Below are 27,910 nucleotides of genomic sequence, written 5' to 3'. Positions count from 1 at the left end.
TTCTTTATCTCTACGGCAGCAGCAGGAGCAGCAGTACAGCTCAGAGTCCTTTTGCCCTTTGACCCCCCTCTGCAGAATTCAATATCTCGTGTTACATTTCATTGCATGCACAGATTTATTGTAGCGTAATGCGAAACGCTGCTTGTTACTCTTGCAAAATCTGTGCGAAATTCCTCGTTCGCTTCTTGTGTTATTATTAGAATTTCGGTGGGTTTACGAGATACACTTTTTGGAATATCTGGTTTGTCTGGCATTGGCCAGAACAATGTCGTAAGCCTTTTTAGCTTAGCTTGCAATTTTGCCTTTATTCGACAACTTTTAATGGCCAGGGCTGAACTTTTATGATTTCTTTTTCCAAAGGGGCTTTTGTGGGTTTACTGTTTTGAGCCCAGTACACACATGCCAGGGGGGCTTACATTTTATTTGGCCTTCCATTTTAATTTGATTGCCTTGAATATTTCTTATCCATTTAACCATGCTTAGATTCAATCAGTTTTAATTGAAAAATCTACTTAGCCATTAGCTAGGAAAATGTATATTAATTTGCCAAATTACTTGCATTTATAGAAGGTATATTCATAAGCATATATATGTTTGTATATTAACGAATGAAATTCAATCGCCTGTTCAAGACAGGCGGAAAATGGTAATTTTCTCATATGCAAATATTCGATTTATTTTGTGAGGAAATTATTGAGCTACTTCAAAGGACTCCACCCACCTCATCTTGCAATTTCCATTTGCTGCACATCCTTTTCGATTAAATCGAGAATTTATTTCCAAAATTCTTCTTCATTATTTGAGCCTGGCAGACATTTCAAAAGGAATATCCGCCACCTCCCACTCACTTGTAAGTCATCTTAATTATAGGCACATCGAAATGGGATATTTTTCACATGCAGCCAGAAAATGCAATAACCAGTAGCCAGTAGTCAGTAGCCTTTATGTGCCTTGTGTAAAATTTATATATTTTCAATTTCCGATTTTATGAGTGTGCATTTTCATGCATGGCCAAATCAAATGGCCTCAACATTCATAAACGGGAGAAACTATGTATGTGTTAGGGATACCAGGACTAAGCAAACACTCCATCCACCACATATGCTCAATGCTCCCAGATGCCATTGGTTGGGGGCCAATCTAACCGCCAAAGATGAAGCCAGATCCGAACTCATTCTCCTTTGCAATGGAAATGCATTGAACTGCTTATGCAAATGCCAATCAAAATGCGGTTGCCTTGGGGCGTGGGTGGGTAAAAGCATACATACATAACGTGCAGGCCGGCTGGGAAATGGGGTGGGAAAAGCCCTTCATAGTTTGCCTGTCGAAAATTCTCTATGAGTGCAACTTGAAAACTTTTTGTGGCCCAACTCGTCGACTCAGATTTTGCCTAGCAATTGTTCTCAAAATAATTTGATGAAACCCGAAGCCCTTCATTAAGATTATAGCCAAATAAGGCTTAAGTTTCGTCTGATAGCTATAGAAATTGATCTTGATTAAATTTATAATAGAATTTCAACCAGCTTTATATGTGTAGCCTTACATATTGAAGTCAGACTGTGAATTGATTTATATACACTCTAAACGATTTCCAGGGTATACAGGATACAAACCACCCGAACTCATTCCGTGAGTAATCTTGCGAGTAATCTTCATCGAACAGTTATTAAGTTTTCACAACCCGAAAGAAGAGAACCCCATATGGATCAGCATAAGCTAAAGCTCCCACCGGATTTCAGAGACACAAAGGATGCAGTCGAGTCGCTTGGGGCCAAAAACAAACAGAACTAGTACATAACATTGGGCAAAACCCGAAATGTTCGAGAATTTTATGCAATGGAACGAAATGGAACGCACATGCCCGACTGCCTCTGCCTCTGGAAAGAAGCGGAAAGGAGCCAGGCTCGGGATCTGTAAACTAGGAACTAAAACCGGTGACCAGGGGGAGTAGGAAAACCGGGATACCGGGAATCCGAGAAGCAATGTGCCAGGCAGCCTTCATTTTCATGCAAGCAAATTTGCATACCAAAGCGGTAAGGCTCAAACAAAAACAACAACAAGAACAGCAACGACGGCTGCAGAAATCCCTCAGGCAAACATGCATACATTTATGTACGAGTATGTGTATTCCAGGGTCTGTGTGGGTGCAAACATAAACACTAAGAGAAATTTGTTTATCAAAAATTAAGACCATTGATTAATTTGAATATATTTTTTAAATTAATTTTTCAGAAGATAAAGACAATCTTTTCATTATTTTTTCAATAACAAATCAATGATAAAACAATTTATTTTTAATAATAGATCTATAGGTGGAAAGTGTTTTTAGATAAACAGCTGCATTATTTGTTTAATTTTATTTGCAAAATAAACATTGTATCATAACAGTGTCATAATCTCTAAGCAATTTAATAAATAATATTGTGGTTTGTTTAATATGTAGCTCTCTCCTTTGTACTTTAAGTTAAAGTCTTCCACAATAAATCAAGTAAAGATTATGTTAAAAATCAGTAATTTAAATATAAGTGTATTTATGCAAGAATATGCCATGCTAAGAAGCGCGTAGAAAAGCGCAAAAAGTGTTCAAAGAAGTGAACAAATTGCAAGGATGTGTGTTGCAAATGCGTATGTGAGTGTGTACATTAGACTGTATGCGTATGGGTGTGGCCTCGTATGTGTAACTAAGTAAAGCTCTTATATAGCACCCAAACCCATACCCACACCCACACCCCCACCAAAAACCCATTCCCGTTCCCATTTCACCCATCACCCACTGAGTTCCAGCACTTTGGCAAGCATGCTCATGTTATTTTTACATTTTTATAATCAGTTTGTTTAGTTTTTTTCCTTTGCTTTACTTTGAATTTTTGCAGAGATTTTTTTACGCTTAGAACATTTTCTATTACATTTTTTCTGCTCTTCTTCTTTTGCCCTTTAAGTATGAAGCCCTCCGGAAAAATATTGCAAATTTCCTACTTACCAACCTGGCAGCTCCTCCATAGCTTCTCGTTCCTTTGACAACTTAGAAGCTTGACAGCGTCATTCGTTCATTTTACGGGCGGGGCTGGGCGGAGTGTGGAAGCTGAAGTGAAAAAGGGCGTAAGAGCCACGCCCTTTTCCACCTGGTGTTGTCCTTGCACGGTCGTACATCCTCATCCCATCTCGTCGCCTCGATAGCTACACTAAGCCCCATCTAATGCATATTTGTGCGACGGCTTTTGCATGTAGCTGACGTTAAATTAATTTCCGCTAAAGAAATTATAATCTCGCTTCCTTCTCCCTGCCTCGCTGAGCTTATTGGCATTTTTTTAACATTCCATTCCGTAAGTTATGCCAGCAATCTAATAAAAATCTTAAGCCAAAGCTGGCAGATTGAAAACCCTTAGCTTGGGAGAAGGAACTACATATTTACAGATGCTTCTTGTAGTGATTTCTTCTAGTAATTTAAAAACTAGAGTAGGCCTTAAATATTAGATAGTCGACTTTTTTTTCTTAATATTAACGCCATTTTCTAATTTACAATGTTAATAATAATTATTCAAATTTTATTACTAGTATTTATATACGTTTTTTAGAACTAACAAAATGTACCTTTAACGATGTAGTTTATCATTTTACTTGCAGCTGTACTTTTAAAAGTTTTAAATACCTTGAAATTTATTTAATTTTAGTTATAATTTTGAATATATTAATTAACGTTTCTCTGTGGCATATGCGATATAAAGATGTAAAGATGTATGTATCTTTAAAGAATATTATAGTAGTAGTAGTAAGTTTTGTGTTTAACGATTTTTATTTATTGATTTATAAGCGAAAATTGAAACATAATAAAATGAATAATTTGTTTTGTTTCTTTTTTATTGTTTTCTTGTTTCTTTATATTATTCATAAATCTTTGGCTATTGAAACACTAAATAAATATGTCATTCTTTTTAATACCATTTGTAGTCGTTCTTAATTTTAGTAACCTCAAGTATAACATTAACATATTATCTGCCTAATTTGTTACAATATAATTTAAATCATAACATATATTTAACACTTTTAACGACTTTCTTTTATTATTTTATTTTAACACTATTTCTTTAAAGTTGAGATCTGAGTAATTTGTAGAACTGCGTTCGCTCTTGGCATTCACCGCGTGCCTTATGGTGGAAATACATATAGGCCTACAGTGGATACCAGGAGAAAAACGTACCAAATGACAAAGGGCACTTGGGGTTTACTCATTGCATAACAGCGGAAGTATCTCAAGTTGAGGAAATATCCAAGGGCGAGAATATCCTTGACCGAAACGGAACCGCATGAGGTCACCAAACGAAAGTGAAACCCAATATACCGAACCGGTTTGAACTCTCACGTTTCCAGAACTTTATTGTCTTGCGTTTTAGTTTTGTATTGTTTAAAGTTTAACGTTGAAAGGGACCCCAGATCCCAGGGAGATCCGCACGACACCAAAGTCGCGATCGAACTGCCCGAATTGGCGAATGCGCTGCGATACAAAAACCCTGATACCGGCCAGGTCCTTAAGTACTCATGATCGGGATGCGATGTTTAGGGGATGATCGGTAACAGAATCACGCTTGCGAGGGAGATCACAGGCCAATCCAATTCGCTCTCGCTCTTGTTCACTCTCTCTCCCCGAGTTTAGGCCAGAAATCCGGTTTTGGTTCACTCTGGGTTATCCTGTAGGGCCAGCTGCCAGTGGGTTTCATTCACCGATTTCCTGGCATATTTGTTATCCTTGCTGATTTTACGATTATGTTTATCTGTGTGCGTATTTGAATCGGGAGTCGTGTGTATCCTTTTGCGTTTCTTTTTTATTTATTTTTTTTTATAGCGTTGGCTGGCAATGCACTTTTTATATCCTGTTTATGCTCTCGTCTCCTCATTGAATATGAGCCGTGATTTACTCCTCGCCTCTGAAGGTGGCAGCTGTGCATCGGCAAAGGTGATTGAGCCCACGGATCCGGCGATGTCATTATGTTTACAGTCTCACATTGTTGGTTTGCTGTTAAGAAGCTTTTGTGCTGATTGTAATTCCGTGATAAAGCTAAATTGTTGGGTTGGAAATTAAACGAAACTTAAGCTTATTCTGTACAAATAATAATGGGTAAGGTAAGAACACTCGTTTATATTATCAAAGAAGTCAGATCGGATTGGAAAAATGGTAGTTTTTGAAAATTGGTGTAGCTTTTCAAGAGAGAAAGTTAATAAATTAAATTAATAATCCAATAGGAACCAATTTATAATGAATTATTTCAAAAAATTGTTGGTTCAAATAAATAAATAAATAATACATATTGTATTTCTTGCAGATATTATTGTAAATGTCCATAAAATAAGTTACAAGTAGCTTAGCCAAAAATATTTAAATATTATAAGATTCTCTCCCTAATTCATTTCAAAATACATATTTGCATTCTAATTTTTAAGTAAATAAATATTTTACGGCTTAAATACTTTCTAAGTCCTAAAAATTAGTTAATAATGATTAATAACAACCCTGATTAAGTTAATTTACCCATACTAGTCATATTAGTAATTAATAATCTAGCGACAAGCTATAAATCAAAATGCAATCCCTTTTCCGATCGATATCCTTCTTTCAAATGCTCTCACACTCACACAGAGAAACGGCGAATCAGTCACACAGCCCTAAAGAAAACCCGGTTGCATCTGGAAAATGCACAACAGAGGAAAATCGCACAGAGTACAGGGGGTGGCAGAAGTGGAAGATGGGGATGGAAAAACAAGCGGCATTGTATGCATTGTTGTCTTGCAGCAGCTGATCGGCAAACAGGAGAATGTGGCAAGCTGAATAGGCCGTAAAAAGAAAACGGTGGACCCGTGGCCCGTGACACATATTCACAAACACATACAAGGGGACAATAGGTTGAGGGAAAATCTGCCCCGGAGCGTTTTCCTGCATCGCAGTTGGCGCCCAAAGCGGCAACAATAAAAATTGCATGCAATCAGCTGTGGAAAGTGCCTGCCAGCTGCCTTCGTGCCGATGAATGGAAATTAAAACAGCTGACAAACTCTCAGCATCCTTGGCCATATTGATTTTACCCTATGTCATCGCTGTAGCTATTTAAATTTCGCTTCGTCTGTCAGCGACATTTCATACTTTTTTTGAGGGCTATTTATCGATTGCCAGCCGCCCTAGAATTCGCTTCATTGGGCACGTTACAAAAGATACAAAAATAAAATATGCATCTTTTAATGGTGCTAGCCCAGCGGGGCAACGGATGAGATCATATATTGTGAAAAGGGAATTTCATTTTGTTTTTATGTTATGCAAGTATTATGTAAATGAGGGTTAGTATAATGAAAAATGAAGGTTACATTTTTATATTTACTAAATTAATTTCAATTTTTAAATGCTATTAAGGGCTCCAAGAAATTCGTAAGAGAACATTTTAAACATTTATAATATTAAAAAAAATTTTCATTATTCAGTTTTTTAGAACCAAAACAAGATCTAGGTATTTTAATTAATATTTTTGCCAAGCAAAGTCTATTAGAGATTTCGTATATATCGTAATATTCTTCCAAAATAACAGTTTTACACTTCATGTGGTAATACTCCAATAATAGTCACCTAAACAGGATGTATTTAATTAAGTTTTTGATAAAAATATTTTAAATCCTTTAAAAAACAAGGAAAATCTATTACTCTAGACTTCTAGTTCTACTGTTTTCCATGATCTTAAATTTTTCCCTATTGAAATTTTCATATATTTTCCCTTATTGCCCCACTGTCTTTCTATTTCAATGCCTGGCAATTAGCCGCTGTTGTTGTAGCCGTTGGCTGGCATCATCGCTGTCGCATTGCCGCCATATGAGCACTTATGCATGATTTTAATGTCAATGGTTTCGCCTCTGCTTTGCGTCCTCTTCGGGCTTTTATTGCCTCAGACAGGAGCAGGACACCCAGAGGAGTCTAAAAGGAAATGATGTGCATATATGAGGCAGCTTGTTTGCTGAGCAAAGAAGACGAAAGTGTTAGAGGTCACAGGACTTTTTTTATAGATTTTTTCTTGGCTTTATTTCAAGCAATTCAGAAAGTGTAAATATTTGTTCGGCTTAAATTAATGTTGTACATTTAAGGTTTCGTTTTAAAAGCGGTGAGCTATTTTGTTGAGTGTTGAAGCTACTCGTCTTTAGTATTTTATTTTGAGCATTAGGTCTTAAAAATCCATAATAAATATGCTAAACTGTGAAAGAAGTCTTAGACTTAGACTTTAAACTAGATATGTACAGTACTAAAAACTTTCTCAAATTCAGAAAAAGCATAAAAGGATATACCCAATAAACACCCAAACAAGGTTTCTTCTTCGAACTCAGCGAAAATAATCCTATAAAAAACAATCCAATCTCCAAACTTTTTTCCAGTCTTTAAGCTTACCGCAAAGAAAAACATACGGGCGAAAAACTTGAAAAACTTTTTGTTCAAAGCGAACTGAATGAAACTATTTTCTACCTGACAAAAAGTGCATGAAAGCTATTTGCTGTTCGGGCACAAAGCTAAGTCCTAACAAGTGCAGACAACCAAAAACAAATCGTACAAAAAAGCAACGCGAATGAACCCATGATGGCATGGCACTCTCATAAAAATCCAGATCCTGGGTAAAAAAATACGGCTGAAAAAACGTGCAAAAAACGCAGCCAACAAATTTTTACGCCAGCCGAGCGTAAGAGATAACGAAGACCCGGCTGAATCAAGTTGTTTGTGTGCACGGAATAATAAAACCCGGCCATCTCGCATTTTATGCAAAGCACGTTTTACTTTTGTTTTTTTCTTATTTTTTAAGTAAAGAAAAAAGTATTTTAGTTCGGGAGACAAGGGTTAGGAGACATATAAAAATGTCATTTCCTTCCGCTCGCACACTTCGCCAAGTTTAACCTGCCATAAATCTTATCACAGAAGTCGAAAATTGATATCAATTCAGTCTTATAACATAGTTCTTAACAAAGTTTGAATCCAATTGAGTGACTAGTAGTAATTATATAACTCTTAAGATTCAGGGATATTCCATTGACTGAAAACAAACAATGGAAATCAAATTTAATTCGTAATATAAAAAAAATGTTTCCTCTTTTTTCAAATCTTTATAAATATTAACTATGACAAATTGTATCCTATCTTTACCAAATTTCCCCTTGCTACTGTTTCAAAATCGAGAATTCCCCACATTCAAAACCCAATTTTTGTTCAGTGTACGCTCCGCAAAAAGCGAAGCTGCTCCTACAAATCATCGGCAGTTGACGGCACCCAAAACCCATCCATCCGTCCATCAGAGCTCAGAGCTCGTCAGAAATTCGCGTGGCGAGAAAAAAGTTTTTTGGGTGCGGTCCTTGACATCGCGTACGACGCATGACACTCGCCTGAGTGTGTGAGTGTTGGTCTGTTAGTATGTCTATGTGTATGTGTTTGTGTATTTGCAAGGATATCCAGCATCCTGCGAGTGCTTGAGATTCGCAGGGTTGCCTGCCGTTTGTGGCTTCTCGTTTCGAATTCACGATGAACTCGATTTTACGACAGGCCGTCCGCCCGCTCGCCACCACCTTTCTTTTACTCGAAGAAGGACTCGGCGTTGCCGATGTCCTGTAAGCTGTATGCTGGATGCTGTCCTTGCTGGTCCTGCAGTTACTGTAGTTTCAACACACGCCCACACAGGCTTCGGCTAAAGAATATTTGATGAGTTGTACAAATTCAGCTCGTTGAAACTTTTCTGTTTGCACTTTTCCGTTTCTGCTGTTTTCCCTTGGTCGTACACTTGATTCCATTTCCCCAGTCTTTGGGACAACATTTGATTTGTAATTTCAGCAGCAAGTTGCGTTTGCTCAACTAACTTTTTTCTTTGGGTCATTAGATATCTCTATTCCCAGAAAGATTTATTTAATTACATAAGTTATTGGGTATTTTAGGGTATGTATCCACAAATATTTTTCGAAGTTTATATTTTTAGATCATTTCCGAAGAAAGAAAAAATATAATTTTTAAAAGGAAGCTACTGAAAGGAGGTACTAATCTTCAACATACAATTTTAAATTCCTAACTATAAATTAAACTAACATAATTATTACTTAAGTTTACTCATCATATAAGATTTTGGCTAATACTTACTCAAATATCGTCATCATTATTCTTTATCATGGTTACAGTGACTGCATATATATATTTTTTTTTTTACTTTGGACAAGAACAACAACGACAATAACGAAAATGACAACAACGACATTGACATCAAAGAACACATCAAAAATTTGCATGACATATAGAAGACGTATATTCCATTACAACATCAAGTACATACCCATGGAAATATTTTATATAACGCGCACATTTTTGAAAACGGAATTAAAATCAATTACTGATTTAATTATTTAGAGAGACAAAGAGAGCTCTTGGCCATTTCCATTTTTTTGGCATAAGCCCTTGACACTTTTATATCAATTTATGTTTAATTTTTGGCACAGCATTATCACTTTTCGTTTCGTTTGATTCTAACGATTTGGTTTAGTATGTTTTTTAAAAAATAGTGTGGCTGTCGAATTAAAAAGTTTCTTTGTTAGTCTGTTTTGTCATTTGAAATATATATGTTTTGCTTTTATGTCTTTGTGTCTTGTGGTAAGTGTGAGTCTTATCGGTTTGGGTACTAGTTTTCGTCGTCGTGTGTGGTGTAGGAGGTCTTAGTGGCAGGACTCAGTCTCAGTTAGAGCTTCTGATGCTGATTCAGATTCAGCGTTCTCCTCGGCTGAGCGTGCTTTACGTGTAAGCGCAGCACCAAGCGCACTAGTTGACGCCTAAACGTCTACTACGAAATGCGTTTGTTGTAGCGAACCCCAATTTCGAAAAATTCCAAATGGCGGCACGCTCACACTCACACCGTTACCCACTCACACACACACACACATATATATATATTCTTCGAGCAGAGCAGAGCAGCAGCTGCGCAGCAGCATCCTCACGTTCTCAGCCTCAGACTCAGTTCGCTGCTGGTGATTTATGTACAAAATGGCAAAAGGCAAAAACAAAATAATACAAAATACGCTCACAGCATCCTGTTCACTCACACAGTCAAGCTCACAACCATACACACAAAGAAAAAAATTCAGACACACACATAGGCAGGGTACTGCTGCCGCCGTCGACTTAATCCCAATAGTGTCCTGTTTTCTGAGGGGTGGTGGCAATGGCAAGCACTCCCATCCTGGTTTTCGTCCTGGGCCCGGTCCTCTTTATTACATAGATACTTATATACTCCGCTTGATGCTGCCCATAGGTGTATGTGTGTGTTTGTATCTGTGTGAGGCTTGCATATACATACACAGGCAGACTGTTGCTGCCGGCTTTCGTTTTGAGTGGAAGCTTCCTTCAGTCGAGACTCACTCAAATTTCGGAGTGAATCAGTTCATATAGATCTGGTCAGAATGACTATTTTATGGCTTATTTTACGATTTTTGATAGTCGAATAAAATAGATTTATGGGTTTTTGCCAACTGTTCTAGGGATGTGCAAAATATAACCGAAAAATGGATTCTAGAAGCTTATCGGAAGCTTAATTCACTTCAATTAATATATATGGATTGATACATATGTATATATGTATATATATATTTAAATATTTATTAAGATTCTGATCGAATTATATCCCCATTTTGGTAACATTTAATAATAATCTTCTAAAAATGTTTGTCATAAGGGTTTTTAGTATAAATAGAGATAAAATTCTTTAACACTTTCCTCCAAGATCGGCTTGCATATCCTTCTTAGTTTCAAAAAATCTACCTAAGTGTATTTTAACATCTTCAGAGCCGTAACCTTAACAACAACAATTTTGGCAAAAGCTTAGCACAAACAAGCACTCAAAAGGGAGCGTTTTAAATACATAACTGCATACATACACTGGCATCAAGCTAGAGGAAAGTTTCTCTGGCATCTCTGGCTTTTGCCTACAAACAACAAGGTGAGTGAAAACTCTGCCAACAGAGATAACAGGAGCAAAATCAACATACAAACAGCAGCAACATCAACAGCAACAGCAAAAGCAAAACCTACGGCAGCAGCATAATAAAAATCCATTTTTATGGTCCCGACAGAGGCTGCGGCTTTTGCCTGTGGGACGCACCACAGGAAAACCAACCCCACTTCTGAAGAAAAAAAACACTGATTTTCTGGGAGGGTGAAATGGGGTGGCGTTAGCGGGGTGGTGTTGTTGTTGATGCTTCAGCTGTGCTGTGGAGGTGGTAGTTCCCAAAAATATATGAAATTTTACTACCATCTGAAGCTTTGCTAGCGTTGTTGTTCCTGTTTTATATTGCTGATGTTGCAACTTCTGTGGCAGCTGATATTGTTGCTGTTAATGCTGCTGTCGCTTATTCTGCTGCTGGTCATGTTGATGTTGTTTTCGATTTTTATTTGTGATGATGCTGCGTCTTCTGTTGGTGATGTTTCCTCGGTTAATGCTGATTTTTTGTCTAAAGCTGCTGCTTCAGTAGTTCTTACTGCTATTGATTAGGTTTCTGCCATTCTTTGGTACAAATTTGACTTATATTTCTACTTCTGTTGTTCATATTCATGTTATTGTTGCTGCTAAAGTTGCTGTTTCTGCTTTCCCTGATGTTGCCATTACTGTTAGAGTCGCTGTTGATTCTGTTGCTCTTGTCACTACTGCTGCTGCTGCTGTGCTTTTAATGTTGCTGCTGTCTACTGCTGAGTGGTTTCGAGTGAGCGCGTGGAATGTTGCCATATGCCGCCATCACCATCTGTATGTATTGTACATCTGTACATACCAAACTCTCTACGGTCTGTGTGTATTAGTGTTGTTTGCGTACTACGTTTGGTACAGTCGCTGCCAGCAGCAGCAACATCGACTGCAACGCCAACAGCGACTGCGACTTCGACTGCGGATGTGGCAGCGACGCAAACGGCAGCAATAATGTCCGTCCAATCTGTCCAGACGAGCAGACTTTTGACTGTGCGGGGTAACCACTTTTTTGTGCTTCACATTATTTTTTGTTGTTGTTGTTGATGCTGCTATTGTTGTTGGTGTTGCTGCTGCCCTTGCTTGATTGCTATCTTACAGGGTGTGTTTTCAGGGACTTCAAATAAATTTTATATAAATAAAAATAATTTTAATTTTTAATTTATCCTCTGCGAATACTCTAAGAAAACCTTTAATAATATAATTCTAAAAAGAAGCTTAAAAAACTTTCTTACTTTAACATTCAATAGGAATACTTTTCAACCATAAAAGTGTCCATAATTGGCCTAAGGAACACAAGGACACCCTGTATTTAGCTATGTTTTAGTTGAACAAGTGTGTAAGCACATAAACAGAGAAATGGAATTAAGTTTGCATAGCAAAAGAAAATAAACTGCTAAAATTATAATAACACGACGAACGGCGGACGGGGAGACGACAAAAAATGAAAACTAGTGTAAAGCGGCAACAACAGAAACAGCAACAATAACACACCAAATTACACACACCCACTCTCACACACATAGAAAACAACAACACTATCAAACTCACACGGACGGGCCACAAGGCTGAAAGAAACAAAACAGGATAAAAAAAAAAGAAAACTTGGTATGTAATTTATAATATCCTTTGTCCTCAGCCGGCTTTTGTGCGCTATGTTTTGTGAAAAGTGAAAATGTGTCCGCGTGTGTATGAGCGTCTGTGTAGTTTCTATAGTTTCTATGTATGTGTGAGTAAGATTTGTTTGTGTGTGTCAAATACTTTGGCCCAAACACACAGACACAGTTACAGATGCACTGACTTCGCATTACTTTTAGCGTTGCTTTTTCGCCGTTTGTCGTTTGTGCTGGGCAAATAGTTAAAACTAAAATAAATTTAGTTGTTGTGAGCGTGAGCGTGAGTTAAAACACACAGACACACTTGGAAGGGAAGAAGACGGACAAAAGATAGCGCGCGACGCCATCTTTGCGCTGCTGCTTCGCCTGGCGCTGATAAGTATGCTATGCTTTTGTGCACTGCAAGAAAAACGTTAAGCATGAATTTTAAATTTTAAAAGATACTTTTTTTAATGACTATTTTTATCACTTGGACTTGACCAATATTTATTTAGCTATTATTTTATATTATAAAGTCTTAAAATCATATATAGAAATGTTAATTTTAATAGTTATGAATTCATTACCTTAAACATTTTATATTTTTTTCTTGTAATAAACGGATTACTGCAAAGTTTGCCTTTGTTTTAAATTTTTAAATATATGTCTAAGACATTTATTTTTGAAAAGTGTAATTCCCTTGCTGCTCCACCCGCTGCACGAAATCTCATTATATTTGTTTTATTTTATTTGCTGTCACGTCTTCGTCGTTTGCAGCAGCTTCTTATTTTTTATCTATAACTTTTTTGCAATTTTGGCCATTCCATTCCACCCAATCCCGTTTAACTCATCTTGCGACAGAAGTCACCCCGCCCACATCACTTTGTAGATTCCCGGGCATTGTCATCTACTTACTTACTACTTAATGCGTGCTTAGTTATTGTTTTAGTGTGGCCTTTTGTCTTGAAATTATTAACAATGGACGTTGCCAAGTGAAAGGTGCTTCTGCCTTCGGGGCAGAAATGGAATGGGTTGAGGTGGAGCAGTGGTAATAGCATTTAATGCACCTGCCGAAACTCATACACACACACGCACACACTTACCTGCATTTAAGATGCTTTGTTCTGCCCTCCATTGTCTTCACTTACACACACACACACACACACTTACACGCCACAACTCACCCAGCAACACAAACACTTCAGAGACACCATCATCATCATTATCATCATCATTATGTTGATTGTAAGCGGTTTTATAAATGCTTCATTTTGCGTGTGTTTGTTCATTATTTATTTACTTTTAGCAGCGCTTAATTTTCACTCTCTGCCAACCCACTTTTCCCACATCCACATTTCATACTCTCCGCAAACTGCTAAGCTAATGATCTAATTTCATATTTATATCCAGCTTATTTCCATTTTAATGGTGGTACCATTTAAATATTGAATTTTACATTGCCACTTTACATATTTAATTTCCGTTGTCAGCTGTTGAATGGTTTAAGTATTTGAGGAAATTGATATTGTGCTATATATTAGTTTTTGTAGTTTATGCTTATTTCTAGAATATTTATTGCTTTACGGCCTATCTAAATTTCTGTTTGTTCCTGTGACTTCAAATAGCTTTTATTTTTTAGTCAGAGCTGAAAGCTAAAGGGCTGGAAGAAACGATAGTCCGCTTTAAACAGTTTTGCATAGCCATAGCCAGTCCAGGGTGAAAAGTCAAGATGCCTTATATGTCAAAATCGGCTTAGTACTAGAGTTTTCCATACAAAAATTTAAAAAAAGACTGAATATCTCGTCTGTAAAAGCAAATTTCCGAAAGGAAAACTATTCCTGGCTTAAAGTTATCGATTAAGGATTCCAATGGCGAAGGTTGGGGTACAACCACCAACCACTCCTGGACGAGCTCGCACCACTTCGCTGAATCTGGAAAACCAATTGATAGGCGGAAAATATAGGGTGATAAAGCCCATTGGATCCGGTTCATTTGGCGATATATATCTCGGACTGAGCGTAAAGGATGGCTCCCAAGTAGCCATCAAGGTGGAGACGAACGATTCCAAGTATCCGCAACTGATGTACGAGGCAAAGGTATATGAGCAACTCATCAGCAATTACGGATTTCCCACACTGCTTCATTATGGCAGCGAGAAGAACTATAATGCGATGGTTATAGAGCTATTGGGTCCATCCCTGGAGGAACTATTCAATCTCTGCAAACGTCGTTTCTCCCTGAAGACCGTACTCATGGTAATCGATCAACTGCTAATGCGAATTGAGTGTGTCCACGAGCATGGATTCATTCACCGCGACATCAAGCCCGATAACTTTCTAATGGGTTTGGGCAATCAGTGCAACAAGCTGTACCTCATCGATTTTGGCCTATCCAAGAGATACAAGGACAACGAAACGCAGATGCATATCCCCTATCGCAAAGATCGCAATTTAACGGGCACCGTTCGCTATGCCTCGATAAATGCCCAGATGGGTGTGGAGCAGTCGCGCCGAGATGACATGGAGTCCTTATGCTATTGCATGATGTACTTTAATTTGGGAAAGTTACCATGGCAGGGTATTACTGCCGTCAATAAGAAGCAGAAGTACGAAAAGATTTTGGAGAAAAAGAAAAGCGTTTCGATTCCGGAACTCTGCAAGGGATTTCCTTCTGAATTTTGTCTACTGATGAACTACGTCCATAATCTTCGTTTCAAGGAACCACCGGATCACGGTTATCTCCGTCAGCTCTTTCGGATACTTTTTCGCTCACTTAACCATCAGTACGACTATGTATACGATTGGACACTGCTGCAGCAGCAGAAGGATCAAATGCGCCGTAACAAGGAGAAAGAAAGAGAACGGGAACTAGAAAGAGAACAAGAACGAAATATAAAACGAGATCGGGTAGTGGAGCGGGATCGTGAACGTCAGCGGGATAAGGAACGACCAAAAGAGCGAATCAAGGACAGAGAACAGGATCGTCTACTTAAAACTTCCACCCAGCAGGCGGAACGATCCTTTGGTCAACGATCAACCAAATATGATCGCATTGGCGATGGAACTATATCCAAACGAAAGTAAAACCATTTGCTAGCCATAACAAATATCTGTGAAATATAACAAAATTATTTATATTTTAAAGTTCAGTGGTTCGTATCCACATCTTTTGTGGTTTCATTTACCAAATAAAATTTAAAATTTTTATTTTAACTACTTCATAAACTAATTCATCAATTGATTAAACATCAATGAAGAGAAAAGTTCCCTTCCTGTATTTATTGTATTTAATTATGTTCCAGTCACCTCTTTACAAAATAGTCCTTAGGCACTCAAGTCCATTGAATAGTTTCATGTTCCCCTGGGAAATATTCACTCTAACTGTACCATTACGATGAAAAACCCCCTTCCCCTAAAAGCAAGACTCTGGCAACTTAATAAACTGTCAAATTGTCATGTAAACGGGACAACGCTGCCAACCAAAAGTTTTTTACCTCTCCCTCTCTGAAAGGCTGGCCAAAAAAGGAGTTGGGATTATTTACGCTACTTATTTATTGAGTGGCAGAAAGAAAACCGAAAGGGGAAAGCATTCTCGAGTTATGCGAAAACAAAATAAATTTTATAGCAGTGGAAACCGCAAGAAAAAAAAACATTTTATTAGTTTCTTCTCTTGTCCGTTTTTGTGGCAGCAAAAATAAGTGGAAAAGTTTCATTTTATTTTCTATATATTTCTGCAACGATGGCTTTGCTTAAAGACGAGGTCGCGACTTGGCACCTGATGCCAAATTAAATTCCCAGCTGCACAACTAAGATACAGACAGAGACATAAGCAGAGAATGCGAAAGAGAGAGAGATGATTGGGATAAAAAGAGACGGAAATAAAACTACATGGCTATGACAGACTGGCAACTTCAATAATTTATGATGTAGCAGCCAAAGGAGAAAACAGCTCCGGAATCATTTTGCCATTTGGAGTAATTTTTCTTTTCAACTCTCATCCTTCGTTTTCCTCCTGTTGCGAAACTTTTCCATGGAACAGAAAACATAATTAAGTGTTGTCTTGAGTTGGGTGCATTGTTGACATGACAAACAGTTGATGAAGAATACAAAAAAAGAGCCAAAGTAAATAGCGCTACGAAAAATAAAACGGAAAATAGCGAATTCCATTGAGAAAAATAGTTGAAGATCCGTGAAAACCGTTCCACGGCAATGAATGTGGCTAATAAAGCGGCCCGACAAGTGGTAAGTAAAGAGCAAAATACCAGACAATGTGACTTCGCCTCTACTCCTTGATGCTACTCTATCTCATTTCCGATACCGTCCTTTCGCGTATCCTGACAATGACAGTTGGCGTGTCAGCATATGATAAATTGTACCACCGACAGGTGACTCAAATGTTATGGAAATTTCAAAGACAGGTCCTGATGACTGCAGGTTTTCCCCCTTTTCCAGCCCAAAACAGATACTCCTAGTCGGTAATGTAATTGCACATTTCGTTGTGTGAATGCTAAAAGAGGTGTTTATTTAATTTGCCGAGTGAATGTGTCTACGTGAATGCCATTCGCCTGCTCCAAGTTTGTCCAATTTGATGTGACAATTTCCAGCATTTTGCACTTGAAAGGAAAATAGTTGGTAATGGTATGCCGCCCATGGAATATAAATGCCCTGGACCTGAATGTAAATTTTTGAAGCCATGCAAAATGTGAGCTGAATGGTGTGGCACATTCAAACTTTAAATGCCAGTCCTGATGCTTTATAAGGGAGATGGCTTCTTGGACAAGTGAGGGAATGTGAAGTGACATAATTTAGATTTCTTTTTTTATTTAAAATATTTTTCAATGGCTACAAATAAAAAGGAAACATTCCCTATATATTAGTTATAAATTTAGACCAATATTTCATCCAAAATCCGAGACTAATGACTATGCAAAGTCATAGAAAAATGAACTGAATAGCTATATAGAATGAAACATTTATGCCACTTATCAATGTATAATAAATCCTATCAAACACTACTATATTTTATATAATTTTTAAATTAAAAAAGGACAATCTTTTATAGTACGACACAAAATAACATATTTAAATAATTTTTAAAGTCTAACCATTAATATTGTTTTATTGCTAGTCACATATTAAAATTTATGAGAATGCAAAGCGCGTAGAGGCAAAGTTTTTCAAACCATCAAAAACCCCTTTTAATGCATATTTGAATTATGTCCGTTGCTGTCGAACATCCATTAGGAATTAGTTGCTGTGGCGTCATTGTTGTGCCGCTCAACCCACTTAATCCTGCCAAAGTGTTGAGCTGAAAAATTGCAAAACTAATCTATTGGACATCGTCGGTCTCTCCTCCGTCAACCGTATCCGCATCCGCAAAAGGTAAACCATTAACATCAGCAGTGAACTGGTTAAATATAATGCCCCAGACTTTAGTAGCGATTGTAAAGTTGTTCCGCTAGCTCAACTTTACCACCATTTACTCGTATTTTCAGCATTAACTAAAAACGTGAAACGCAACGAGATAATGCCAAACCAAAAGCAAGCCAGTCGCCACCGCATCTGCAAAGGCAGCTTTTAACTTTCAGCGGTAACCTCAAAGTTTCCACTCAAATAATTGCTTTCACTGGCACTAATAGATGGGGATTTCCAAAAGTGGGCGAAATACACACCGCCCGTTTCAGCTGCCCCAAAAATGCTGCAGGAAAATCCATTTGCCCAGATAAGTCGCAAACACGAAACGAAGTTCTGCGATTCGAGTCCTTTGTTAACTTTAGTCTGTGCTTTTGTTTTGTAGTTTCACATGCGCTCTGAATTATTTATCGGGTATTTTGCTAGCAAAAGCAAAGTAATTATGTGCAACGCGGCGTATGCGCAATGTTAAGACATGCCAAAGACATGAAAATTAATTAGTTTATCAACAGCGATTGGTTGTGATACGCTGTACTCAGGTGGACTCTGTACGGTAATCGATTTGCGGCTTATCTTAGACAGCACACTAAAAGGAAAAGATATTAAATTATTTTATCATTAGGGTAACCCGTTTAATAATCGAATTCTAAATTGTATTTTTCATCTTTAAATTCTTTTTTCGATAATAATTTAAAATGAAATTAAATATATATAAATAAGAAAACATATTATAAATTTTCTTTGATTATTTCAATTGAAAGAAAATACATTTTGTGGAAAATCTATCTGATTAAATTACATCGCCGTCGTTGATATTTAATATTATTTTGCACTGTGCCTCCCACACAAAAATAGGTTTTAGCGTGCACCTTAAGAAGATTTCACCGTCGACTGGTCGAAAATTGTACGAAATGAAATGAAAAGCCCATCAAAGCGGTCGTAAAGCAAAGGGGATCACAAAAGCGAAAGCCCCATGCTGTCTAAACAAAGGGCAGACTCAGCATGGGATAGGCATACGAATCGAATGTCATTAAAACCATGGCTCCGGGAGATTCGGATGAGGTTGACTGACTGGCTGACAGTCTGAAAAATATAGAGATGTTCTAGGGGAAGGGAAGAAAAGAGAAGAGAATCATGTTGAGAGCTCATTAAAACGAATACGAATTTAATGGTACTTAAAGCGGAAATTGCCTGGCAAGTTTCCGCCATGGCGGGCACACAAGGATGGTGAGCAGACCCTCACACAGATACGGATTCCAACTGGGAGCAGTGGGAAAACTAAGCGGCAAAGCAAAGCCAAGCCGATTCCCGTTGCCAGCCAACTTAGATCAAAGTGCCAAGAAAAGGCAAAGCAGCAACAAAGCTTTTACGAGCTGGAAAACTATTAGTGGCAACAGCAACAGCAGAAGGTAAGGACTCCGACAAAACGCATACAGAAAAGAAAATTTATTGGGTTTTGAAAATTGATGAAAATTGATTTTTAAAAAATTCAATTTTTATTTAGTTACATTTCTTTTGAAATACAAGTAACATTATCTTTACCATAAAATAATATTCACCCATTTTTTAAAACATTTTTTTTTTGGCTAACCAAAAGTTATTTTTTTTATGATAGGTACTTACATTTTTCGCAGTGCAGACAACACCTAACTAATGCTCAGGCTAACCTGAGCAGGTGCTCACCTATGAGTTGCTTTTACTCTTTACTCGACTAGTTCTCCTGTTTCTAAGTGAGCTAATTGAAGCCATTGCACTGTTAAAAGAAGAACAAAAAACCCATAACATGCAGACAAAAAGTCCTGAAGTTCAGTAAATACGAAGAAGTTATGATGCCCTAAAAAGTAAAAAAAATAGTAAATATACTAAAATATTCTTTAATTTTTTTTCTTGACAATATTTGCATATTATAATGAGCTTTTCATTTTTAAACAGCAATGAATATATTATAATGTTAAATTAAAACAACTCAACCGTGAATTTAAATTTATTTTAAATAATTATTTCATTGACTAACAACATTGATATTGGTATCAAATCTGCAGCTAAATTAATTTTTACCCCATTTTTATTCATATAAATGTCATATATTTTTCATTGATTAAATGTTACAAACTTGAAATATTAACTATACAAAAAAACGTATAAAAAGCTAAAATTTTCTAGAGAGCGAGTTGACATTGCAGAGCGGAAAAAATGCGAAAAAGTGGACAGCTTTTTTGGGGCGCACAAAAGTATGCTTTAATTGAATGTTTGTTAGCCTGCCGAACACAGCATCCTTCTACTGCTCCACTCTTCCACGAAACAGGCAACAAAATGTTTGAAAATTTTCCACACATATGCATGTCGGTGGCGCCCATAATAGCAATACCATTCCATGTACTTTGAGTTTTCAATTTCAGCTTTTTGCCAGCCGAATTGCCGAAAGAGTGGGCGGTGGAAAACATACAAATGGGGCGAAAGCAAATGGAGACCATGTCCTACGAGCTTTTTGCACCCATCAGCCTGCAGTTCTCGGGAAAACATAACAAGGATATTACGACTGTTTGATACCCAAACAAATTACACAAAAAATGTATTTTAGTTTTTATTAATTCTAATATTATAAAAGGTATATTTTGTAGTAATTCAGCTGGTTTTTTTCCAACAAACTTTAAGTCTTAAAGATTTTCTATCACATATTTAACATATTTTGGTTTTAATTATAAACCCAATATACCCTTAAATGCTAACAAGAAAAAACAGAGTACTCAAGGGATGCCTTTTCTGTGCGCATTACCGTTGAAGCTACCTGATAAAGCAGAGGTAACTTTCTGCATAAGTCAGCCAAAAAGTTCCATCAATATGAGGCACGATTTTTGTTTGCAACTGTAGCGTTTTGCCTGCCTAGGCAACTTTGAATGCCAAATCAACGATATGAAATTTTTCGTTTGCCAAAGATTGATGGGGAATAAAAACCAAAATCCATCTTCCGCCAGCAAATAAATATATAGCTTTTTATGTGTTTTTTTGCAGAACGATCACTTGGTTAGTGAAGTAAAGAAAAATAAAGCGAAATAGTGTTTACAATTTAAAATTCCTTGGCTTATTTTCAAGAATTTAACGAGTAACACACATGGCAACACAGTCAGTTGTACAAACACACACATACCTAGACAGAAAAACAAGCGACTTTCAAGTGCACTTGGTTGCCGAAAAAGTTAATAAAAATAAGTGCCCCTTGGCCATTGCCTGAGGGCCCTGGAGGAGATGAAGATGGCGACCCAAACTCTGTCCGTCCTTTCCATATGAAGTGCCCAGCCGACTTCGCTAGTTAGTGGCATTAGTAATTTAGATTGCTGCCGAATAACTTTTGCCATCTCCCCACCCCGGATAGCAGCAAACTGTTCCCTCTGTAACTTAAAATCCAGGATAAGAAAATACCACAAGCTGCTATGGCAGTAATAACAGTTTCGAAACGGAAGCCCTCCAAGGCAGTCGAGTGGAAGTTTTTTATGCTACGCAGGATGTTGGCCAGCCATTGACAATAATTGTTGTTGTCTGAAAATGTATACAAAATATTAAAAGAGAAGTTAAAACTAGTCAAAATGCCAGGAAAAATCTCGTTAAAGTATGCAAATAAATAAGAGTTTTTGAATTGCCTCCTTGGGCAGCTTTGGGTGCTTTTTCTCTCCTTTGGGAACATATTTTCACATTTTATAGTTGTTGAGAAAAACATTCTTGGCAGTCCATAAATATGTCTAGCTGGATGAATAATAATAACAATGAAATGTTATATTTTTAGAAACAAAAAACTTTCAAGTAGTTGGACAAACCAATATAAAGTTTGATTAAGCAATTTAGATTTGATGAGTTGTCGTATTAAAAATATTTCTTAAATTTTTGTTGAGATATAAATATAAAACGAAAGCAACGCCCCCAACATCAAAAAGTTTAAAAAATTGTAATTTATATATCCTCCTTTAATTAGAACGTATAATAAACGGTCAATGTCAAATTTTCGAAACTTCTTAGCCCAAAAATTTATGTTTTGATAAGGGTGTTCCCACCATAACGGGTGTGAAAAGGCGCAGGAATTTAATTTACTTAGAGAAAAAAGAAATTGTGCCAACCGGCGAGGAGTGCACAAGTCAGCAGCTAAGACCCGGTAATCGCATTTCTAATTAAGTGCGAATTTCTAGCACACGCAGCACCCTCGTCGTCCTGTTGGAAATTGTGTTGTCGCCTAGTTTATTTCTTTTTTCCCAACCGCTCACATTTTTTTTTATCCTTTGCCAGCTGAATTTAATTAAATTTCCACACTTCAAAGCGCTGGCAATGTGTAAAATGTCCTCAAACCAGACCCAAAAACGAGAACGAGCCAAGCCAACTTGAAGAAGAAATAGAAAAGCTGTGCGTGCAGAGAAGGAAAATGGTATAGAAGAGTAGGGGGGCCGAAGGAAAGAAAAAATGGTTATAATAAAAAGGAAATCTTAATTTTTCGTCCTTCGTTATTTACGCTTGAAGTCGGTTTCCTTCAGGTTACAAATTGTTGCAGCTTTCTAGCGACTTTCCCTTGATTTTCTTTCTATTATTTTTTGTGCCTTTCTCTCTTTTTGTGCTTTGTTGGTTTGCTGTAGCTTCTTTTACTAATTAATTTCGATTCATTGAGCACTTTTACAAGAAATTGCACACCCACTAGTGGCGTCGGTAGGTGGGATGATTTTTCTGGTTGCACGGAAATAAAATTCGAATTTAATTGGACACCCAATTACATTCAAAATATTCTTAGAAATTCATTAAGCTTTGTACGAAAATTGTAACATTGATAGCATGTTTCCCATAAATAAATGAATTTAGAATACAAAAATAATACAGAATTATATTCCCACTTATAAATTTATTAAACAACATTTTCAGTTTAGGCATCAAAATAGGAGTATATCACTTACTAAGCTTTTTATAAAAATAAAAAATAGCATTTTATCCAAACAAAATAAAGGTTTATTTTTGTTAAATTTGAAAATGATATTCATTTAAATATATTTTTTTTGTGTGTGTGGCAATGTATCTTCTACGTGACTCATTCCTTGCCACTTTCCACACCCAAACCCATCCCCATTCGCATTCCAATTCCGATTGCCATTGCATTACGTTTCACTATGGCACGGCAGGTTCACTTCTTCCATTTTCCATTTTCCGTTTTCCCTTTTCCATTGCTTTTCCCTGCTTTCACTTGCAGCAGCTTCAAAGGCGGTCTCTGAATGCCTCAGCAAATGAGCGTTTCAAATTGTTGGCAACAAATTTGCTGCCATTGAAGAAATTGCTTTCAACTTCTAGAAAAATAATATAAGACGAAAAAAATAGAAGTAAAAAGCCAGGACAAGGCAATAGCTCCTTCGATGTTAACAATGGTTTCCTATAGGTGTTACTTGCCACTTTTCTATATCCTCTCGCCCCACCATCGATGTGTCAATTAAATGGTTTTAATCTAATGCATGTGCTAGATGTTGGCATTAAGCTGGAAGTATACATATCGCAGGCTGACAGGAATCTAACGAGCTTAGCACAATCGACTGAGACATTTTCTATCCCTATCGCAGGCTGACATTTCAAAAGGAAATCGGGGAAGTGGAAAAACTGGGCAGCCAATTGACAGGCTGATGGAAAATCGAATAGAAAAGTCGTGTAAATCAATTAAAGATAACTCTAAAGTTTCGAAAATTGTGTACATCATCTTAAATTTCCTACCATCTTTCGTTTGATAAAAATAAAAATTTCGTGCTAATTTTTCTAAATATTTAATAATAAAATACCTCAGTTACGGATTAATTCTAGGAAAATGAGTAGTTGGAAAAGATTTGATTATAGCCATTAAATTCTTGTGATTAAGTAAATTTGATTAGTACATATACCAAGATACCTTTTTAGCTTTCACTTTACTTGGAATTAAAGTCTGACTACGGTGATAAAATTTGAACAATTTTAAACAATTGAAGCTCCACCGTTGTGGCTTCAAATAATTTCCCACAATTTCGCTTGTTTATCATAATTTCAATTTTAGAACACAAATTCCTCGCTCATACACGTACACTTTTTGATGGTAGTTTCATTAGGCGGATTCGTATTTATTCTGGCAGAGACTCCAAATTAGTAACCGTAATATAATTACCATAAAGTTTGCTCTTCTCTTCACAGAGTATCTAATTATCGCTGCACCCACGTAATACTTTCCCCTTAACCAAACGAACGAATTTCGCTTTTCTCCACACATTGTTTAGTTTAAGTTTCACGTTCAGACTTAAATTTCTGAAAAAAAGCCGGGAAACAGGAAAAACAAAAATTTAAATAACTGACATACCAGCTGAACGAAAATTGCTGGGCCAAAACTTTGCATTAACCAGAAACCCCAAAAACCTCGGCCCCAAATCCACACGCAGGCATCCATAGGAAAGTATGCTGGCAATACGAGAATGTAATAAAAATGCAAAACCCAAAAATATAAATTAAAATAAAGTACAAGAAAAACAAATTGGGAATTAGGACATGGAATACCCTAATTAGAAAATGTATCAAGGAATGTACTAATATAAATATTATTTTATTTATAATATTAAGTTAAGAATGCAAAAGTAAAAACGGCTAGAAATTCTGGTACATCAAATCGCAAAAACATTAATTTCCCATTTATCTACAGTAAAGGTATTCAAAGTCCCATAATACCCCCAACTGAACTACTGGATATAAAGAAAGTGTAGCGAAAAATGAGGGGGAAAAAGAACCAACACTGCCTGCATGAAAAGTGTATTAAATTTTTAGCATGCTCATTAAAAAAATATTAAAATAAAATTTCTATGGTTACCGTTCGTTCATACACTGGCACTAATAATGCCCACATGTATTGTGAAAAAAAAACGAAAAATAAAATAAAATAAAATGTGAAATTGTCTGCCTGATGGCAAAAACATGAGTTGGCCAAGCCCCTCGACAGTTTTTGGGTTTTGCGAAGGGTGAACACGAGACCACATTAAAATTGGCATCACAGAAACATCACACACACATGCAGCGGCTTGTGCACATTAAAACAACGCCATGTTGTGCCACCACCACCACCACCATGGCCACCACCCACAAAAAGGATATCACAAGGGCGCAGGGCTGAAGGTTGCAGGCTGAGGCAACGATATGTGAATATCAAGATTTAATTTAAAGTTAACTAAGTAAGATTAAGCCTTACCAACGCACACATACTGGCACAAACAGACAACCATTTGCAGGGTGCAAATGTGTAAGAAGAGTCGAGGGGGCTGGTGGCAAAGGGGTGATGCTGGGTGGTTTTTACGGGGTGGAGGCTGGGATGGTCTCCTTGTATCAAGTAGAGCAGAAACTCTTAATAAAGCAATTGCCTCTGGCAGTCAAAAAGTAAACGTCGACGTTGTGCAGCAACGTGATTACGGCAGAAGGAACTGCAGGGGGTGTTGTGTGGGTGCTGGCCAGGGGGGTGGTGTTGGGCGCCCGGTGGTACCTTGCCAGGGCCACGACCCCCAGCAGGATGTGTATGTGCCTGCATTTGCACTCAGTCTGTTCACACTTAAAAAAAAATTAAATAACTTTTAAACTGAATTTATTCCAAATATTTATTTTTCGGAATTTATTTTATTTTTAAAAGATTTTCAAGTTTTCGATTTGATATAAACTGTAAATTGATGTTTATAATAATACATTATATCTATCAAAAATAAAAATAAAAACAAAATATTTTTCTAGGTTTATATACTACTTCATTTTATTCCATGATTGTAAGCATGGTCTGCATTGGAATACCTTTTAAAAGTGTTCCTTTTTTCATTGGCTTTGCCGTGTCATGACAAAGCATAGTTGAAGTCCGAAGGGAGTGGTTCGGGGGATCGGGTGATTGGAAGGTGGGTGCAGCAGCTGCAGATGAAACTTACTCACGCCCTGAAATATCAACTAACCAGAATACATAATACTATATTGAATAGAGAGAAAGCACTAGAAGAAATATGAAACGCCGGGCGAGGCGAACCATAACGAGACTATGAACTGAATTTAATTAGCTTTTGGAGTATGGCTAGCTAGCTACAGTGGGTGTTATCAATATTTGTACACAATATTTATACAGATATATATTAAGATGGTATATTAATTCATTTAGATTATTATAAGATAAATATTTTTTAAAGAAATAAATTCATATCGTCAAAATGTGAAAGTGCGTTTATAATTTTCTGGAAGTTAAATAATTTAACAAATCCGACAAAATAGATCTCAGCTTCAGCTACATATTTGGACTATTTCATTCCATTAATCTATACATTTTTTCTCCAATTCACTACACCGTTCCTCTCTTGAAACAGAATCTCTGCAGCTAAAGGCAAATTACACAGCAAGCAGCATCATCAGCATCAGCATATTATTTGCAGCACCCAACCGGGACCACAAGTTGAACACATGAAGTCAATATAGTAATTGCTTGGTTCCACTATAACTACCCGGACGACTTCGGGCATTAAAGGGCCAGCCGTTGTCGAAAAAAAAGAAAATCTTTCTTTTGTTATTATACCAAGCTGAAGGGGAAAAAACAAATTTAAACATAAACATAAAAGCAAGTTTTTCAAAATCTAGTTTTGCATTTTATAATCTGGCGGGGGTTGTGCAACCAGCACGAGTTGGTGAATAAAAAAGAAATATCAAAAAAGGGGTTGTACCTTCTGCAGTTGATGATGATGCTGTGCCACTTTGACGGGGCAAGGGGTGGCGAGTAGATGAATCGAACTGGTGACAGTTGTCAGATACATATACTCAGTCACATCGCCATGGGCCTTAATAGGTCTTGGATTACTCGATTGGGTTCGGGGATCAGAATCATTCCTTCTTTTCTCGCCCAGAGCCCCCGTGGCCTTTTGTTCTTTGTCAAAGGGAAATTTTTCATATGCCTTTCAATGCTTCGCGCTTAATAAAATTGTAGCCTTGGTAACAGGACAATTGGAAATGGTCAAGGCTTTAAAATCCGACTTAAATTTTGTACGTTTTTTATTCAGAGTTTTGCCCACGCCGGTGGGTTCTTTGATTAATGTTTTACAGGAAAATGGTGAAAAGGCATTTTCGGAATGGCCCAAAAATTTACATGACAAAGTTGGTTCATCGGAAGTTTTTGCATAAATTTAGCAACAAATATGACACACAAAAATTAAGGACGTAAAAATTGAACTCACTGAAACAGAACATCTAATACTCTACGTAATATTCTAAGCATTTGTAGGATCAAAAATTATATATTGTGTTTTTATTTAGGTTTGATAACTTTGTAAAAATGTTGTCCCTTTTAGATTTTACAATGTTAAAGGAAAAAATATCATTGTGGATGTTTCATTTACTTCCGTAAGAAATATATTTTTTACGCTCTTAATGCAAATTTATTTCCGCTTGTGTAGGCAAATCAAACTTCGTAAATGATTGCCGACATTATGGATAATATGTTTATACATGGATGCACTCGAATATTGGATAACTTTTAGGAAATGCAACGGAATGAATATTTAATCAAAATAAATAGCATTAATTTTCATATTTAATGAAGCAACACTTCATTTAAACCTGTTCTCTGACGTTGGCGGCAATGGGAAAATTCCCTTCCCATTTCATTAAGAGTGTGAGCGGTGCTCATTAATGCTGCATGGCAACGGGCTCATTATGAGGCCCAAATAAAAACACAAAGTACAAATCCAACAGCAACGAAACCAATTAAAAATAAAAATAAAAATAAATACGTTGAAAGCGTAATACATGAATAAAATCCATATACGCCCGGGAGCAATAAACGCTTACGCAATTTAATTGCGCACAAAATGGCTGCCAGGACATGCCAGACAAATGTACACGAAATAAAATAAAACACCAAAAATCCCGTCTT

General features: G+C 36.9%; 1 protein-coding gene across 1 annotated transcript; it reads left to right on the top strand.

Annotated features, from left to right (window-relative positions):
- Window positions 1-14,278: 14,278 nt before the first annotated feature.
- LOC108103085 (casein kinase I) lies at window positions 14,279-15,790 on the top strand. The gene has a single exon (XM_017208438.2). The coding sequence runs from the start codon at window positions 14,458-14,460 to the stop codon at window positions 15,670-15,672; it is 1,215 nt and encodes a 404-aa protein (XP_017063927.1). The 5' UTR covers window positions 14,279-14,457; the 3' UTR covers window positions 15,673-15,790.
- Window positions 15,791-27,910: the final 12,120 nt, after the last annotated feature.

This window comes from Drosophila eugracilis, unplaced genomic scaffold (assembly GCF_018153835.1).
Source record: "Drosophila eugracilis isolate 14026-0451.02 unplaced genomic scaffold, ASM1815383v1 contig_1197, whole genome shotgun sequence".
Taxonomy (NCBI): Eukaryota; Metazoa; Arthropoda; class Insecta; order Diptera; family Drosophilidae; genus Drosophila; species Drosophila eugracilis.
This window is presented reverse-complemented; position numbering and strand designations above follow the sequence as displayed.

Excerpts from the sequence above, each read along its gene's own strand:
- LOC108103085 (XM_017208438.2), top strand. The coding sequence starts at position 14,458 with ATGGCGAAGGTTGGGGTACAACCACCAACCACTCCTGGACGAGCTCGC.